Genomic DNA, 16,849 nt, shown 5'->3' with positions numbered 1-16,849 from the left:
AGTTTCCAGTAGTATGGAATCATAGAAATGGAGGGCTGGAAGGGACCTCAAGAGATGATCTAGCCCAGAGGTTCTCAACCAGGGGTCCAGGGCCCCCTGGGGGCCCGAAAGCAGGTTTCAGGGGGGCCGCCAAGCAGGGCCAGCACTCGCTGGGGCCCACGGTAGAAAGCCAAAGCCCCACCGAAAGGGGCTTAAGCCCAGGGCCCTGATCCCCGCCACCCGGGGCTGAAGCCGAAGCCTGAGCAATGTAGCTTCCCAGGAGCCGCTGTGGTGTGGGGCCCCGGGCAACTGCCCTGCTTGCTAACCCCTAACACCGGCCCTGGCTTTTATATGCAGAAAACCAGTTGTTGTGGCACAGGTGGGTGGTGGAGTTTTTATAGCATGTTGGGGGGCCTCAGAAAGAAAAAGGTTAAGAACCCCTGAGCTAGTCCATCCCTCCACTATGAGGCAGGACCAAGTATACCTAGACCGTCTCTGACCGGTTTGACCACAGTTGTGATTAATTGACTCCCTGTTGGACATCTCAGCCGAGAGGTCAAGGCCTGAACGGGCCCTGGGGACTGAACTTCCCTGTCCCAGCGAGATGCAGTCCCTCCATTTAGGCCTGTAGATAATGGCAGTGTAGGGAAACTTGCCCTGTCACTGCATATGATGCACGGCACCTCTTGTGTTGCTAAGGGGGTGGATTATCGGAGCGGCTGCACATCTCCAGCTCCCATTGGCTTCAGCTGGAGTTGAGGGTGCTCCGCACCTGAGAAAGTCAGGCCGAGACGACTTCACACTCCAGGACACCCAAAATACTTAGGAACAAATAACAATAATGGCCGTTTCATGCTTAGCTTGGTGTGAGTAGCTGCTGATGAGACAGGACGTTCCCCTGGGGATCGATACGGCGTGCCATAGATCTTCATCACATCACGATGCAGCATAGCTAGGCCCAGCCAAACTGATTAGTGCATTTATTTAAACATTTCTGAAGATGGTATTAAGCTTTATTGCTTTTTGATATATATGTCACGCCTTTAAATAGTCATTAAAACCGTATGATCGCTTCCCTGCCTCTGATTATATCCTGGATAATCAAGCTTTCTATCCGCTCACTGCACTTCAGACAAACAAGAGCCGAGATGTGCCCGGGCCTCCTCACCATGAGTTTGACGTTACCACCTTAAATATAGCTGTGGATCTGGGTGAAATGGGTTTCTGGTTTTCTCCCCGCTATGGCCTTTTGTTGTGTTAAGGTGGAGGGAATGGAGGCATTTGGGCGAGTGAACCTCCTCTCAGGTGAAGTAAGCATCCGCAAGACGATCCATCCATGATGAATGACAAAGGGGAATGGATAGCCTGGAACAGAAAGACGCTGGTGTGGGTAGGGTAAGAAGAGTGGGAATATGCAGTGTGTTTCAAACTGTCCACCTTCTTCTCCTAAACCCAGCAAAGAAAGAAAAATATTCAGCCGATGCTGATTGGCAACACTTTTAACTATTGGGAAAGGGAAGGGCCAAGTGACCTTCCAGAGAAACCAGGCCTCTTCCTAATCTGTGGATGGAACAAAACAATCGTATCTGTTTTCTTAAGTGTTTGGAGCTCCCCCATTGGGAATTCCCAGTCTGTTAAGCACTGAATTCTGCTACGCCCTAAACCAAAAAAAGGCAACAATTCCTTTCTTCCCCCTTCATTTGCACTTGCCCAACCCCTGACATAGGCTGGTCCAGCCCACGAAAGCGTATCAGCAGCCCTGCTGCTTGAAAAACACAGGGTTATGGTATTAACAATTTACTGCAGGAACATCTCAACTTTTTCCCCACCAGACCCTCCACCTGGGTCTTTGTCCCCCTCCTGCGCGAACAGTTTTGCCTGCTTTCTGTAGCTCTAGTTTGGGCGAATACAGAGGTACTGCGTGTGTGTGTCTGATAGTGCTTGCCTCAAAACGTTCCTCTGATCACATTAGTTAGCTATACAGGCTGTATCATTTTAGGCATAGTTTAGCAGAGCTACTATGTCTGGTGTTGCACACAGTGGCCTGAATTGTGGTCTGCCCTGTGTGGGAGAGGAGGCCCAGGGAGCTCTGATGCACCTGTCTGGGGCCTGGGCAGAATGCTGCTTTGCCCACTCCTCGCCACCATGCCCAGCATCTTTCTCAGGGCCCAAGGGGGCTTGGCCAGGCCAAATCTTCCTGTCCCATCCCTGATCCCACTGCTGCTAGTGACAGGCAGTAACTGGGGAGCACACGTATCGCCTTTTAAAGGCAGCAGTAGGTGCTGCTCCTAAAGGCGTTCACCCAGCTCCCCCTGTGACATTCTGCCTGGTCTGGCCTATGCAGGCGAAAAGTTCCAGGCTAGCTCCACGCAGCGCCACACCCCTTCCCTTCCCAGTGCAAGAGCCAGAATTCGGCCTTATGTTGTTCAACAGCAAGCAGGAGGTTGCAATAGGAGCCTTGCGATGCCAGCCGGAAAGGACTGTTTCACGGGGAGCAGGGGCGGTGGAGAGGCAGGAGTTGGTCCCAGAGGTGCACTCAGGCAGAGGCAATGGGAAGAGAAGGGGGCGGGGGGCTGCCAATGTTGGGTCCATCCTGTTCCTTCTCTGGAGATTTTAAGCAAGTGAAACCTGGAGTCTGGCGCTAGATCTGGTTTCGTTTAGTGAAACAGCAGAGCAGAGCGGGGCCATGCTGAATCCAAGGGGCTGGGTTTTTGAATGGTGAATAGTGTCCCTGGCTCAGTGCCAGTGGACACAGCTGTACGTTTGGTTACCCTGGAGTAAAATACGACAGTGTCCCAATTACTCCCTCTTGACACCAGCTAATGAGAGAGAATGAGAAGAGAGAGTGACTCCAGAAGTGTTCTGCTGGATGGCTTCTTCCCTGGTTAAAAGATGTTTTCCCTTGAACAACTAGCGGGTTCAGGTTTTCGGGGGGTAAAGGCAACCAGCCAAGTGGCAGGAGTTTAATGAAACAGTACGAATGGAGTTGGAAGATGTCTGTGTCCTCATTCAGTGCCTTTGAGCGCACCTGCAGCATTGAGGGCAAAATGATCTGCAGGCTTCCGACGAAAGCGGGCGGGCATCGAACTGCTTGCAGAATAATTGTGCTTGCAAAATTCCACCAGCACAAAGGGGAGGGAAGGTTAAGTCACTGCTTGAAAATTAGGTCCCCACCGTGTCACGCTCTCACTGTACACCACTTAAGCAATACTAAGCGATCATTTGCTGCAGGGAACAGGGCTTTCCCCCCCCCCCTTTCTGTTTGTCATTCTTCTACCAAAATCATCCTCCATTTTAATTTAATTTAAAAATTAACTTTGTCTAGGAGGTGAAAAAGTTGGGTTGGGGGAGAGAAAACCCATTGATTGGAATCCAGGGAAGTTTCAGGTTTTAGGAATACGTGTCCAGTAGGTTTCTAAGATTAGGTTCATTATTAGTCTCTGGATCCTGAAAAACTGGCCTGACAATGAACTCCGTCAGTGGAACATCCCCCTACTGCTCGCGTAAGTCAAGTTGACAATGCTCCACTTCTCTTTGATTATTAAAAATGAAAGAGCGGGGCTCTTGTGAGGAATATTTAGTTGGATGATTTAGTTGGGGTTGGTCCTGCTTTGAGCAGGGGGTTGGACTAGATGACCTCCTGAGGTCCTTTCCAACCCTGATATTCTATGATTCTCTTCGGTGGGTTTTTTTGTATTGCCGCTCTCAGGGTTTGCCATCTTTATGACGTTGCTCTTCAGTGTCGATACCTTTAGCTTTGCTTTGGCCTTGGAGCCGTAGTCAGGATGCCATTTTCTCGTACAGCTTTGATTGTGAAAGGAGTGGGGGTTGGCTTTTTAAAAAATCCCCTGCAGAGTCTATACCAGATGTCAAATACACACACAAGGGTGGCGGTGTGGCTCTCTCCTTGGTCATGCTAGTGTAACTCGGAAGTAGCTCCAGTGGAGAAAATGGAGCTGTCTGGGTGTATAGGATTTACTTGGTGGGAGAGGAGAGTTGGACCCAGCCTTTGGACTTTTCCTCCCGTGAGGGGACACTTATGCAACCTTCACGAGACTGATCGTTCTTGCAAGGGAACAAACCACCAATGTTTTCATCTCACGAACAGTCTCGTTATGTGTATTTTGGTCACTGCTGGCTCTCGGGAGGCACCATGTTAACATACCCACCTTGTTGGTGCCAGTCTCTGTTAGCAGAATTATTTTCCTTCTCTCTTTCCCTCCTTTTGCATGGAGGCCTCAAGCCGATTTGTAAAATGAGGCGGAAGTCATTTCACTCCTACATTTGCATGGAAATATGGCATTTGAACAAATTATTTCCCAGACAGGAATGCAGCATGCTCCTCCTGCCTCTGTCTAAATAACTGGCAAACGTCTATTTGAAACAAGACTTTTAACAGGCTGCTCCGGAATCAGATTTCCCAAGGTTGGAGAGTTCTTGGTCTCCTGCAGTGATGTCACCTGCACGGGGATACTTCAGAGGTGTCATGGAGCCATTTCACCTCAGGCTGCACTCTAATTAGCGTACTGCTAGTTAAGCAGGGAAGGACCTGGTCTGTACAGCCCAGGAGACTGTTTTCCATCTGAGTCAGTAAAGAACAAACGGCCCAGCATCTATGTAGCCAATCTGCTTTCTATAATAACGACCATCCCCTTAGAATTTGAGCAACTCCCAAAGAATAACAGCCAAACGGTGTTACAGGGAGGGGTCCCTCTATCCGAATTTGATTTGAAGTGGGAATGGTTGGGGAGAAAATCACAAAAGACCAGTGGCTTAACTTTCGTCCCTGCATCCTGCCAGGCAGATGGGTGAAATGAACCCCGTGGGGTGTGATTTTTTCAGCCAGGCTGCAATCCAGTCTTTGATTTTGTGGTGACAAAGTTTTGTGCATACATATATGTGTACACACACAATTGGAGGCATGCACTGAAAATCAGGCCCTGTAAGTATATAATATGCAACCCTGCAAGGTGCTTCGAGGCTTGCAGAGGGTGCTATAGAAGCCAGGTAATAGCAATGATCAGAATTAGTCATTATTATTATTATTCTTCACATTGCTCTTACCCGACCACTGCACTGGACCAACCACCAAAGCCAATAGAAATCCAAGATTGTCCCATGATTACAGTCCTCTTCAGAGAGAGAGGCTTTTTGTTCAGGCAGGGTAAAGTTCACTCCTCTGCAGAGGGTCAGCACTACAGCGGTGCAAGACATAAGGCTTCCGTGCAAGTAATGAGGCCTGGTCTGCACTTGAAAGTTAATTCAGATTGAGAAAGGGTGTGAATTTAAAGATCAGTAGCTATTCCAGAATAACCCCAAGATCGTAGTGGATCGTGGACCTTGGGCCATCTCTCTGAATTTCACCCTGGCTGCCACATCTTAGGGAAGCCTGTTTGTGTCCTAGATTTCTGGAAGTCCGGTGATGTAAGTGTGGCAAGGAAGGGATATGTGCATCTTTCATGGCCATGCCTGCTAATCTTCTGCTTGGAAAATGCCTGCCCGTGCAGTGAGCCTCCCTCACTAAATAACCTTGCTTTTGTCAAAAATATTTAATGTCAGCAAGCCACTTTGTGCCTTTGGGCTATAAATTCATTAGACCTGTGGCTGTTGTTTGTTTGTCTTCCTAGGAACTGCTGGAGATTGCAATTGGATTCGGGTCTTAGAAGCAGCAATATGGAGTGTATTATAGCTTTGCCCTTTGAAGCGTAACTGCTTGTATAAACTCAGCTACTCAGGCATGCATTTCAAGCGCCGCTTTCTGGATCCCAGTATATTGCTCTATTCTGATAAATGATTTTAAGCCTCAGATGAGCTGCTTGGAGGGGGGAGAAATCATTTCCTGTTAAAATCCGGTGAAAAGTCAGAAACATTTGTGACTATTGTGAACTGAAAAGGAGTACTTGTGGCACCTTAGAGACTAACCAATTTATTTGAGCATAAGCTTTCGTGAGCTACAGCTCACTTCATCGGATGCATATGTATGTGTATGCATCCGATGAAGTGAGCTGTAGCTCACGAAAGCTTATGCTCAAATAAATTGGTTAGTCTCTAAGGTGCCACAAATACTCCTTTTCTTTTTGCGAATACAGACTAACACGACTGTTACTCTGAAACCTATTGTGAACTGAGTAGCAATCAGAGATGTTCCGGCTTCTGCCTCCAGGAGTTTTGGGTCCCAGGCTGAAGACTTGGGCATACAGGGCCTGCTCTGATCTGTAACTGGTCTATGAACCTGCAGCAAATGGGAATCTGGTGAGGAGAGAATGGCCAGCCAAACTTTTGATACGTTACTATTGTAAAACCATGCTGTATGTAGCTGCCAAAACGTTTGTAGCTCGCTAAGAGAGCATCATCTAGCGGAGAGTGTCAGGTGTCTGGATTTCCACTGCAGACATGCCGCTGACTCTGGGCAAGTCACATCACCGCTCTGTGCCTCAGTTTCCTCATCTGTGAAATGGGAAGAATGATACTCCCCCTCCTATATAAAGTGCTTTGGGCTCTCTGGGTGACGACCACTGTATATGAGCACATGTTCATCTCTGGCTGGCTGTGTATAGGGTAAAGAAATGATCTCTCTTATTCATCTGTCTTGTTTCCTTGTGGTTCCCTTGTCTGTCTGTCTTGATTCACCTGTTGGCTCTTGTTTTATAAATAGATGGGAAGTTCTTTGAAGCTAGGAACAGCTTTTTGTTCTATGAATGTATAACCCCTAGCACAGTGGGGCTGTGGTCCATGACTGGTGCTCTTACGCGTTACTGCAGTACAAAATAATCATATTTGGAATGGTATTGCCGGAAACTCTCATAACTATTTGTCTCTTTGAATGAAGCAATGCTGATCGCTAACAAACTCCATATTGCTCCACAGCCAGGCAGATGGAAATGAATGTGGCTCATTTGAACTCCATTTGCACATATACTGGAAAACTCTGCAGCATACTCCAATTTCCAGAGTGATTTGTATAGCTGAAGAGCTTGAGCTCCCGTTTAGAGAGAGAATTGTTGTAATATGTTGCATTTGAGCATCGGAAAGCTCTTTGCTAACATTAAGTAGACCTTGTGCCGTCGCTCTGAGTTCGGTGGCATGGTATTTGTTGTGAAGGTGGGTAAACGGAGTCTCAGAGACGACTTGCCCAAAGACACATTTCAAGTCAGTGCTGGGAATAGAAGCCAGGAATCCTGACTTCATGCCCAGCACTCTAACCACGGGACTTCCCGTAGAGTGCAAAGCTATGGTATAATTTGCCATTCCTGGCTGTGTGTGAGGGCTGGGGCGTGGAAGGATGTGAAAGTGGCACTGGAATGATACACACTATGTTTGGGGGCTCACACTTTCAAACGGGCCTGCAGAGCTGCTGATCTGGCACCTTTCACCAGAGCTCATTTCATGCAACGTACACAATCAATCACAAGGAGAAAGAAGGAATGAATCCAACGCTCCCCAGCACATGATATTAAAAAAACATATTAAGGGAGGTGATTCTGGTTTTTGTATTTCATGCCTGTGTTTGAATTCATTCAGATCAACAAAGTTCCAGCAGGTCCTTTCTAATGTGCAGGATTCATTTTTAAAGAGCCTTCATCTCATGGGCCTTGTACCAGCATATCACTGGCCCAGAGCCATGGTACCATTGCTGCAAAGCCATGGTAAGCAGCCAGAGCTTTGTGGTTCAGGGTAGCCTAATATAATAACACGCCTCTGTGTAAACAAACAAGCATCCAGGTCCCTTAAAGAGCAGGAAGGGGACCTTGTGTTTTTAAATGACTAGCCCACCTGGCATCAGTAGCTCATCCAATTACTGAAAATCCCCTCTCCCCAGTTAACCAGCCCAGCTCTATTCTTTAGTTGGTTACAGTCCTGGTTACAGATGGGCAAGCACAATCTATAGTTATCTGTAGACCACACACGCCTGTCAAACCTGCCGAGCTACCTCTGGATCTGATAAACTGCCGTGGTTTTCTGTTGTCAGCCTTCGCCACGCTCACAAAATTGACTCAGGTTATTTTACACCAAGTGATTAGAACGGGCTTGGTGCCAGGGCAACATTGGCTCCTGGCAGTGTTCCTCATGCTTCACTTTCCTTCCCTTCACAGCCCCTGCTGAGTTTGTGCAACACCCTCAGTCAATTTCCAGACCTGTAGGGACGACTGCGATCTTCACCTGCCTGGCCCAGGGAGAGCCTCCCCCTCAGATCACCTGGCTGAAGAACGGGCAGATCCTAGAACCGACTGATCACATCAAACTGAAGAATAACAACAGGTAAATCAGCTGGCAACAGATTTCAGCCTCATTGAGTTGGGTGGAGGGATGACAAAAAGGTCAGTGCTGACATGAAACGTACCGCCAGGGTCTGATATTGCACTGGTGTAAATCAGGAGTAACGCTACTGGATTTAATAAATTACACTGGTGTAAATTGGAGCAGAATTCTTATGTGTCGGGAATTTCCCCAATCCCTAAATAATCATTTTTGGAAGTGTGCTGTCCACGCAGACATTTATTTAGATACAGACCCAGGATCGATACGGGCAGCAGAGCAAATTAATTTCACCCATGCATTACCTTTTGAATAGAAGATAGTTGAGGCTAATTTGTTATGAAAGCATAATCCCTTCATTTTTGACTGGGGTTGTTGAAGTCTCCTTAAGTAACAGTGACTGACAAGCCTTTGCAGTGACGCTACTTTTTGGGAGAGATGCTGACAAACTCTATCCTGTGCATTGTTGTATCTGTGTCTTAAACGCCCCATGTTCTGCTGGACAATAGTTAAATGAGCGATCCCAAGACACTTCCATTCCTGTTCTTTGATTGCTTTTGGAGAGTGAAAGCGCTAGCTCGGAGTGAGGATAGAGCAGAAGAGACTGGTCACTTTCTTATGTGTTCCCCGAACAAGGGGACACTTGTAATGAAAGACTCTCTGACCTGCCTTACAAGAGGAAGCTGAACTGAGGGCCATTATTAGTAACAACCAGGGCTCCAATGGTCAGGGAACAGGAAGAAACACACACTTCTTCCTTTATTAAAACAGAGCAACTAATTATATAGCTAAAGGAGACCAGAAAGATGGTCTTGTAGTTAAACATTGACGTAGACCCAGAAGATCTAGGGTTCAGTTCCCGTCTTTGCTGCTGACTCCTTGTGGGAAGTCACTCAATCTCCGTAAGCCTTAGTGCCCCATCTGTAAAAAAGGCATAATGGTATTTTTCAGCTTCCACTCTTTGTCTGGCAAGCTCTTCAGAGTAGGGACTTTCTCAGTTTAAATGTCTGCACAGCTCATAGCATAATAGGGCCCTCTTTAAAAGTGGTGGTGTTTTTTTTATGGAACTTGCATCAGGGGGTTCCCAGGTTTGCTGCATCTCCGTGATTCCTACCCCATGTTTGCTCAGTTCACAAATAAAAAATGTTTTTACTAACCAGCCCTGTAAACTCAGTCAAGATCTGAGAGCCAAGTTGGGTTCTCAGCTCGCGTGTAATTACCATAATCACGAGGCTGTAGGCCAACTGCTGCCCTCGGAGACCTCTGTGCAACTCCCTTTTTCTCAGATTCTGGCTTCAACTACACTGGTGTGGTTTTGTTGCCTTCAGGGAGGCGGCATGGGTGTAACTGAGGAAATAATTTAAAGGCAGTGAAGTTGCAAAGGTGGGCCTGCAGTTTGAATGCAGGCTGTGATACAGCAAAACACTGGACCATGTGCTTTAGCATCCAACGCGTGGGCTTAAAGTCGAGCATGTGCTTAAGTGCTTCTTTTGGATCAGGACCTTTGTTTAAAATCACACTGATGAGCCTGAAAAAATGCTACCCCCATCTCTCTGCTCGTTCTGCAGAGAAAAAGGCTGTCACTGAAGTAAGCAGAGATTACTCTGAATACACATTGGGAGCAGCAGCAGCTCTGAAGAGCTCTGAGCAACTCAAAAGCTTGTCTCTTTCACCAGCAGAAGTTGGTGCAATAAAAGATATTTTCACACGGTCAGTTCCCAGAATAGAACCACAGTTTAGTCTGTACCTTTTGACCCCTGGTATGCTCAAATGCTCATGGAGGCACCCCTGTTGGAGATCATATTGGCTCGGTAGCAGATTTTCTCTAAATTTAGACCTTTTATCTCACTGGGGAACAGTGTTTTCCGCAAGGACTCAATAACTGCATTTCCGTGCTAAAATACAGTCATTTTTGCGTTGCAGAAATAATATGGTGGGATGCACTTAGTGTGAAAATTACAAGTTGACAGAACAGTTTCTATGGAAATAACTTGGAACAACACACTATGAAATTACAGTAGCTGTGCCATCCACCTACATTACCAGCAGAGCTTTATGGTCCCAGGTGGGATATAACTGTTACCTGTATGCAGGAATCCAATGAACACAACAGGGGTTGAGAAAAGCCTCTTCCTTCAGTCTTTGTCCATCAGCGAAATGTTATGGTGGCATTAACTTCTACTTCCGGGGAGAACCATGTTTTTGGTTTTTAAAGCTTTATCATAGGTGGCAGGAATAGCAGGCCAGGGGAGATGATTGATGAACCTGGGAAGCTGAGTAGCAGATCCTGCCTCCTCAGCCGCCTCAGGACCTGCGTGGCGCATATAAAAAGCTCAGGTTCTTCTGGAAGAGCTTTTGCTTTTCCCACTAGGCGGCTCGGGGTCTCAGGAGGGGAGGCACGGCACATTTCCCATTCGGCGGCTTGGGCCAGCTCGGGGCAGCTGGGGCTGGTCCAAGGCTCCTCCAGCTGCGGTGTGTGTGTGTGGAGTTTGGGGCTCCAACTGTGGGGGGCGGGGGAGGGCTCCGGGGGAAGGGGGGCCTTGGAGCTCTGGTAGGCAGGGGAGCAGGGCCTCATCCGGAAAGGGCAGGGCCAGGGGGCTAGCCTCCCTGAAGCGGGGGTCCACCCACCGCCCATGAGCTTTATAATAATGAGGCTTTTTAGCATTAGGTTTCTGATTGTTTTGAAGCTTTGTGAAATGATCGCGGGATGTGAGTTGGAATAAAGGTAGTGAGATATTATCCACCCTAAGTGGAGTTTTCATCCCAGTCAGGTGTCTTTATAAAACTCCAGGCCCCACAGTGCCTTTGTGCACATATGCACATTCCATGAGTTGTATTGCAGTGCTGGCTGAGATCAGGGCCCCGTCGTGCCTGGTGCTATTGAGGTACATAACAAGAGACAGTCCCTGCCCTGGAAAGCTTCCAATCTAAATAGACAAGGAGTGGGAGAAAGGAAAGCACTCTTAATCCCATTTTACAGATCACTGTACTGAGGCACAGAGATCCATAGATTCCAAGGCCAGAAGGGACCATTGTCTGACCTCTTGTAGAACACAGGCCATAGAATTTCCCCAAAATAAGTCCTAGAGCAGATCTTTTAGAAAAACATCCAGTCTCGATTTAAAAAAATGTCGGTGATGGAGGAATTAAATTGTTCCAAGGATTAATTATTCTCATCGTTAAAAATTTATACCTTATTTCCATTCGGAATTTTTCTAGTTTTAGCTTCCAGCCACTGGATCATGTTAGACTTTTCTCTGCTAGATGGAAGAGCCCATTATCAAATATTTGTTCCTCATGTAAATACTTACAGATTTTGATCAGGTCACCCCTTAACCTGCCTAGTAGGCAGCAGATTTAATATAAACAAAAGAAAGTATTTTTTCACACAACGCACAGTCAACCTGTGGAACTCCCTGCCAGAGGATGCTGTGAAGGCCAAGACTATAACAGGGTTCAAAAAAGAACTAGATATGTTCACGGAGGATAGATCCATCAATGGCTATTAGCCAGGATGGGCAGGAATGGAGTCCCTAGCCTCTGTTTGCCAGAAGCTGGGAATGGGCAGCAGGGGATGGATCACTTGATGATTACCTGTTCTGTTCATTCCTTCTGGGGCACCCGGCATTGGCCACTGTTGGAAGACAGGATACTAGGCTAGATGGACCTTTGGTCTGACCCAGTGTGGCCGTTCTTATTTTCTTATGTTGTTTGTTCTCTTTGTTAAGCTAAATAGATTTAGCTTCTTGAGTCTGTCACTACGAGGCAGGGTTTCTGATCCTGAAGTCATTCTGGTGGCTCTTCTCTGAACTCTCTGCAATCTACCAACATCCTTCTTGAACGGTGGGCACCAGAACTGCACACAGCATTCTAGCAGCAGTTGCGCCAGTGCCAAATATGCAGGTAAAATAACCTCTCTGCTCCTCCTTGAGATTCCCCTGTTCATGCCTCCCGGGATCGCAGTAGCTCTTTTAGCCACAGCACTGCACTGACAGCTCATGGTCTGCGATTATCCACCGTGACGCCTCTTTTTTTTCCAGAGAAACCAAGGTTCTGTCTACACTGCAGCTAGAGATGCACCTGCAGCATGTGTGGACACAACTAAGCTAGCTTTGATCTAGCGGGATTGAATAACCACAGCAGTGAAGCCTGATCAGCATGGGCTGTACAGGACGAGCCCACTCGGGACTCTGAGTAGGCTCTCAGGCAACTAGCCTGTCTGCTGCAGCTTCACTGCTAATGTTAATCAAGATATTTAGACCAGGAGTTCTCAAACTTCATTGCAATGCGACCCCCTTCTGACAATAAAAATTACTACACGACCCCAGGATGGGGGACCGAAGACTGAGCCCACCCTAGGCCCACCACCTCAGGGTGGGAGGGGCCAAAGCCCAAGCCTCTCCGCCCCAGGGCTTCAGCCCCAGGCAAAGGGCCTGTAACCTGAGCCCTGCCACCCAGGGCAGCTTTGGTTTTTGGCCCAGGCAATGGGGCTCAGGCTTTGGCCTGGGCCTCAGCAAGTTTAAGACTGCCCTCGCGACCCCATTAAAATGGGGTCGTGACCCACTTCGGGGTTCCGACTCACAGTCTGAGAACCGCTGATCTAGACCACCTCTGATTGCCGTGTAGACATACCTTAAGGGTTTTGCCTGAGAGAATCTGTGACAGAATCTGGCACTGAATCCAGTTCTTTTTCGTGTCCTAGTCCAGTGCCATACCCATGAGACCATCCTTCCTCTTAATCTGAGGAAGGTGGTAAGAACCCAAAGCTTGGAGATACTCAAACCTTTGGAGATACCCACATCTTTTGGAGTCGGTTTGGCCTACCTGGGCTTGCAACCCTGGGAGATGGAAGGGACGGGACGCACCTGAGGGAGTTTCCAAAGCCACTGATCTGAGAAGTGCAGTTGCAAGTGGGTTTACAGGATGGCTGATTGCTGTGGGAGAGGATGAACTGAAGAAAAGAAGTCAATGGTTTGTTTTCCTGCAAGGACCCTTTCCAATGTGCCCTTTCCTTTCATTCTTGGGTGCATGACTAAGTACTATAACCTGCTTAATTCCAGGCAAAGTCCATTTGCGATTAGGCCTTTGGATTTATCAGTCACTTGCACTCAGAAAATATTTGTCCATATAATAATGGATCTAGAATCTAATGGTAATGAAGCTACTAAACTCCAATCTAAGCTTTTTAATTAGATTACCCGGTTTCCTGGAAAATTCATTTGGATTAAAACTCTGCTTAATATGGCTATAAAGGTCTGAATGCCCCCAAAGGGGTTTTTCGAAAAAGAATAAATCATCCAAAGTCATATTGTGCACTAATTGATTTCCAAATGTACCATATGAACAATCCTGCTCCTGAAAACAACACAGCTAGAAGTGATGGATAAATATGTCAAGTGCCAGAAGCAGATCGGAAGAGGGGCTCCGTCAGAGGAATGACATCGGATCAGAGCGTGCATTCTCCCCTCACCCTTCTGACAGACCACCTCCACTGGAGAGGTTGTTCTTGTAAACTGCTGCATAACAAAGTTAAAGCACAGCAGCCGGGAAAAGTTCCCAGTCAAACCCGTTGGTCCTGCATCAGGCTCTAAGAAAGGGTCACCCATTTACAGACTAGGATTTAGAAATAGCCAAAAACTGGGGTGTTTTGGTCCCCCTCCTTCAGTTCCTACCTCCAAAATGTCCTGTTAGATTTTGGTTTTACAAACCTAAAACCAAAGTGAGTTGTTCTGCTCCTGGTCCCATTTATCTGAGCCCCCCTTTCACTCTCATCTCATGGGCTGAGGAAGGATCAGTTTGTCTAAATGGATCCTGTCTTGGCCCATCTCTGCTTGGGTAGGTATTTTAAAGAAATCTAGGCTCAGGGATTTCCCCTCTTTGAACTATTGTTACAGATCTCTGACCACCTACGCGAGGACTTCATGATTGTCACTAGCATGGCATGGAAGGTGGGGAATAATTTCTGTGACTATATCTTCCAGTTCGAAAGAACATTTCAATTTGTCTGTGTTTCTGGCCCTGCTGTCCTCTCCTTCTGCAAGCATTTGAGTGCCTGAAGCTAATCAGAGCTTGTATTCATTAAGAGCAACTGTTTCATTCCAGTGGCTTAATATTTGCCAAAAGCAAATGTCAATTGATAGATTTGGTCCTAAATTACTATTATTATTTATTATTAATAATAATAATGTATTATCTATTTCTTGTACTGTGGTAGCGCATCAGGACACTAATCATTGACCGAGACCTTGCTTTGCTAGGCGTTGATCACACAAGTAACAGAAAGCAGGTCCCTGCCCCCAAAGAGCGTACAATGTAAATATAAGGCAAGAGACAACAGGTGGATGCGACAGCCAGATGGGGGAACACAAGGAAACGATTGATACTGGTCAGCATGGAAGTAGATTTCACAGCACACCAGCTGCCTAGCCAGGGTGAAGATCTTGTAGACACAAAGGCAGAGGAATCTTAAGGAAGACAATCAGGTGGTTTTGCAGATGTTTCCTGGGAGCTCCTCTCGTGCGTAAGGGCCTTGCACTTCTGACTGTGTTGGCTAGTTACATAGGTCTGGTATTATTGCTGCTCCCTGATTGGTTCACTTGCATAACTACCAACACAGCACACGTTGTCCATATTACAGTCAAAGAGAAAACTCATAAAACTGGTTCGGTGGGATTTGTCCATGAGAATTGGCTTTAGGATCCAGGCCATGCAGAGGAAAGATGCTGATCGTGTTCATGCATGTAAATAAATCCAGAGTAATTCACTGGCAGTCATTAATTGCACGAGTGATTCCCTGGTACTCATCGTACTGGATTTCTGAGATGCCATAATGATGATTGCAGGATAAATGCCCAGACAGATAGAAGTGGGACTTACACACGCTGCTTGGGTGACTGTTACACAGTCATTCTAAGAGCATGAGACAGAGTAAACAGAGACTCTTCGAGAGGGTAGCTGTTGCATTGTTCTTTCCACACGGTTGGGTTTAGTTCACTTTGTGCAATAATTGATCTGTGCCCCCCGACAATACGGAGCCTAGAAAATAAAGAATGCATGGCCCAGTCCCCAGCATGCAATAGGAAGAACTGGAATGGGGCTGGGTGTGAGAGCCTCTGGTCTCTGCTCTGCCTGCTTCCCCATCCTAGACATTTCCTGACAGCCCTCTCAGAGGTGTATCCTTCCACGAGTGGTTCGAATCCAAGCCAACCCTGGTAAGGTAGAATGCCTGGTGTGAAGTCCCTGGCCGCAGTATCAACCCCGCCTGTTAAACCATTCCTCCTGCTTCCTTGTGGCTACCAGCTGCCCTGTGTATTTTGCACATGTTCAGTAGATTGCCCCCACTCAGGCCCCTGAGGTACCCTTTAGAGGAGCCGTGTTCAGATCTGTCAGGAACTCAGCTGAACACAGCAGGGAAGGTTTAGGCTGCATGTGGAAATGAGGCATGTAATCCCAAAAGAGCAGAGCTGTGTGTGTCCAAGGTCACAAAGCACTTATAGCTTCCTTAAGACAGTGTCTCAGGGCAAAAAGAAGATGCAGGCATAGACTAGCCTAGGATCCTGTACCCACCCTGGGAGGGCAGTAAGAGAGACCACCCAGCTCCCGGAGTCATGTGATTACATGAACATCTTGCCTCTGGTTTTTAAGAAGTGTGTTTCTAGCCCTAGGGGCTTGTGAAGAAAAGCTGGAAAATGTGGACCACAAAGACTTAAAAAACAATAGCAAATAAAATAACCCCAAATTTCTTGTTTTTAAAATCTCATGATGGGGTGGGGGGGGAAGGGGATTCATGGTCCTTGAATGCTGGGGGGTAACCATGCTGGATTTTCCTTGTCTTGTGGGTGAAGTGCAGAAGAAGGAGTCAAGAGATCAAAGATCTAGGCCCAGCCATTCCACATGATTACTGTGTGCACCCAGGTTGTGCACTAGAAATGTACAGATAATGTGGCAAGTCATTTGAATGCTGTGCCTCGGTTTCCCCTTCTCTAGAATAGGGATGATAATATTTCACCAGGGTGTTATAATTAATTAATGTGTGTGAAATGCTCTGACATCCTCAGGCAGAAGGAGCTGCTGTATAAAGGTACAAAGTAGTATTGTCTGCGGTAGACATTTGTTGAAGGAAATATTCCCCCCCCTTATTTCCCTTCTCCTTTTTGGATTCTTACAACTTCCCATGGAGAGTCATTTAAAGACCTAATCTTGCTCCCATTGAGGTCAATTGCAAAACTTCTGTTCACTCCAGTGGGACAGAGGCAGGCCCCAGATCAGTGCCAGAAAGGGAGGCTGGCGTTCTTTAGTGACCCGTCCTGTATTCCAGTCAGGTAGAAGCCATCTATAGGAAGTTCTATTCTGAAGACTTTGCAAAGGGCCTCATGCAGTTGAGAAGAGGCCTGTTAGCCTCTGGAAGTCTCGATCACCCTGCGTCATGCCCCGTATGGGCTGCTTCTGCACAAGGAAAGCAAACCACAGGCCAGAGAAACTTCTGAACCTCTTTTGTTAGTTAACCACAGAAGGCAGCAGCCAGAAGGCTAGCACAGAGGATAAAGTACTTCAGTTAAGAAGCATTGTATTTACATTGGCTTTGACTCGCTTTCCTGAGATCATGCTTTAAAAA

At 47.1% G+C, this 16,849-nt stretch overlaps 1 protein-coding gene across 1 annotated transcript in view; it reads left to right on the top strand.

The window, feature by feature from the left end:
• The window catches only part of IGDCC3 (immunoglobulin superfamily DCC subclass member 3), a 179,951-nt gene that overhangs the window by 126,781 nt on the left and 36,321 nt on the right, over window positions 1-16,849 (top strand). Inside the window, exon 7 of the mRNA XM_074966574.1 lies at window positions 8,073-8,238. Within this exon, the coding sequence (XP_074822675.1) occupies window positions 8,073-8,238 (166 nt within the window). The remainder of the gene's footprint in view (window positions 1-8,072; window positions 8,239-16,849) is intronic.

Source organism: Natator depressus, chromosome 10 (genome assembly GCF_965152275.1).
Source record: "Natator depressus isolate rNatDep1 chromosome 10, rNatDep2.hap1, whole genome shotgun sequence".
Taxonomy (NCBI): Eukaryota; Metazoa; Chordata; order Testudines; family Cheloniidae; genus Natator; species Natator depressus.
Note: the sequence above shows the minus strand (reverse complement) of the source record. Positions and strands in the feature narration are given on the sequence as shown.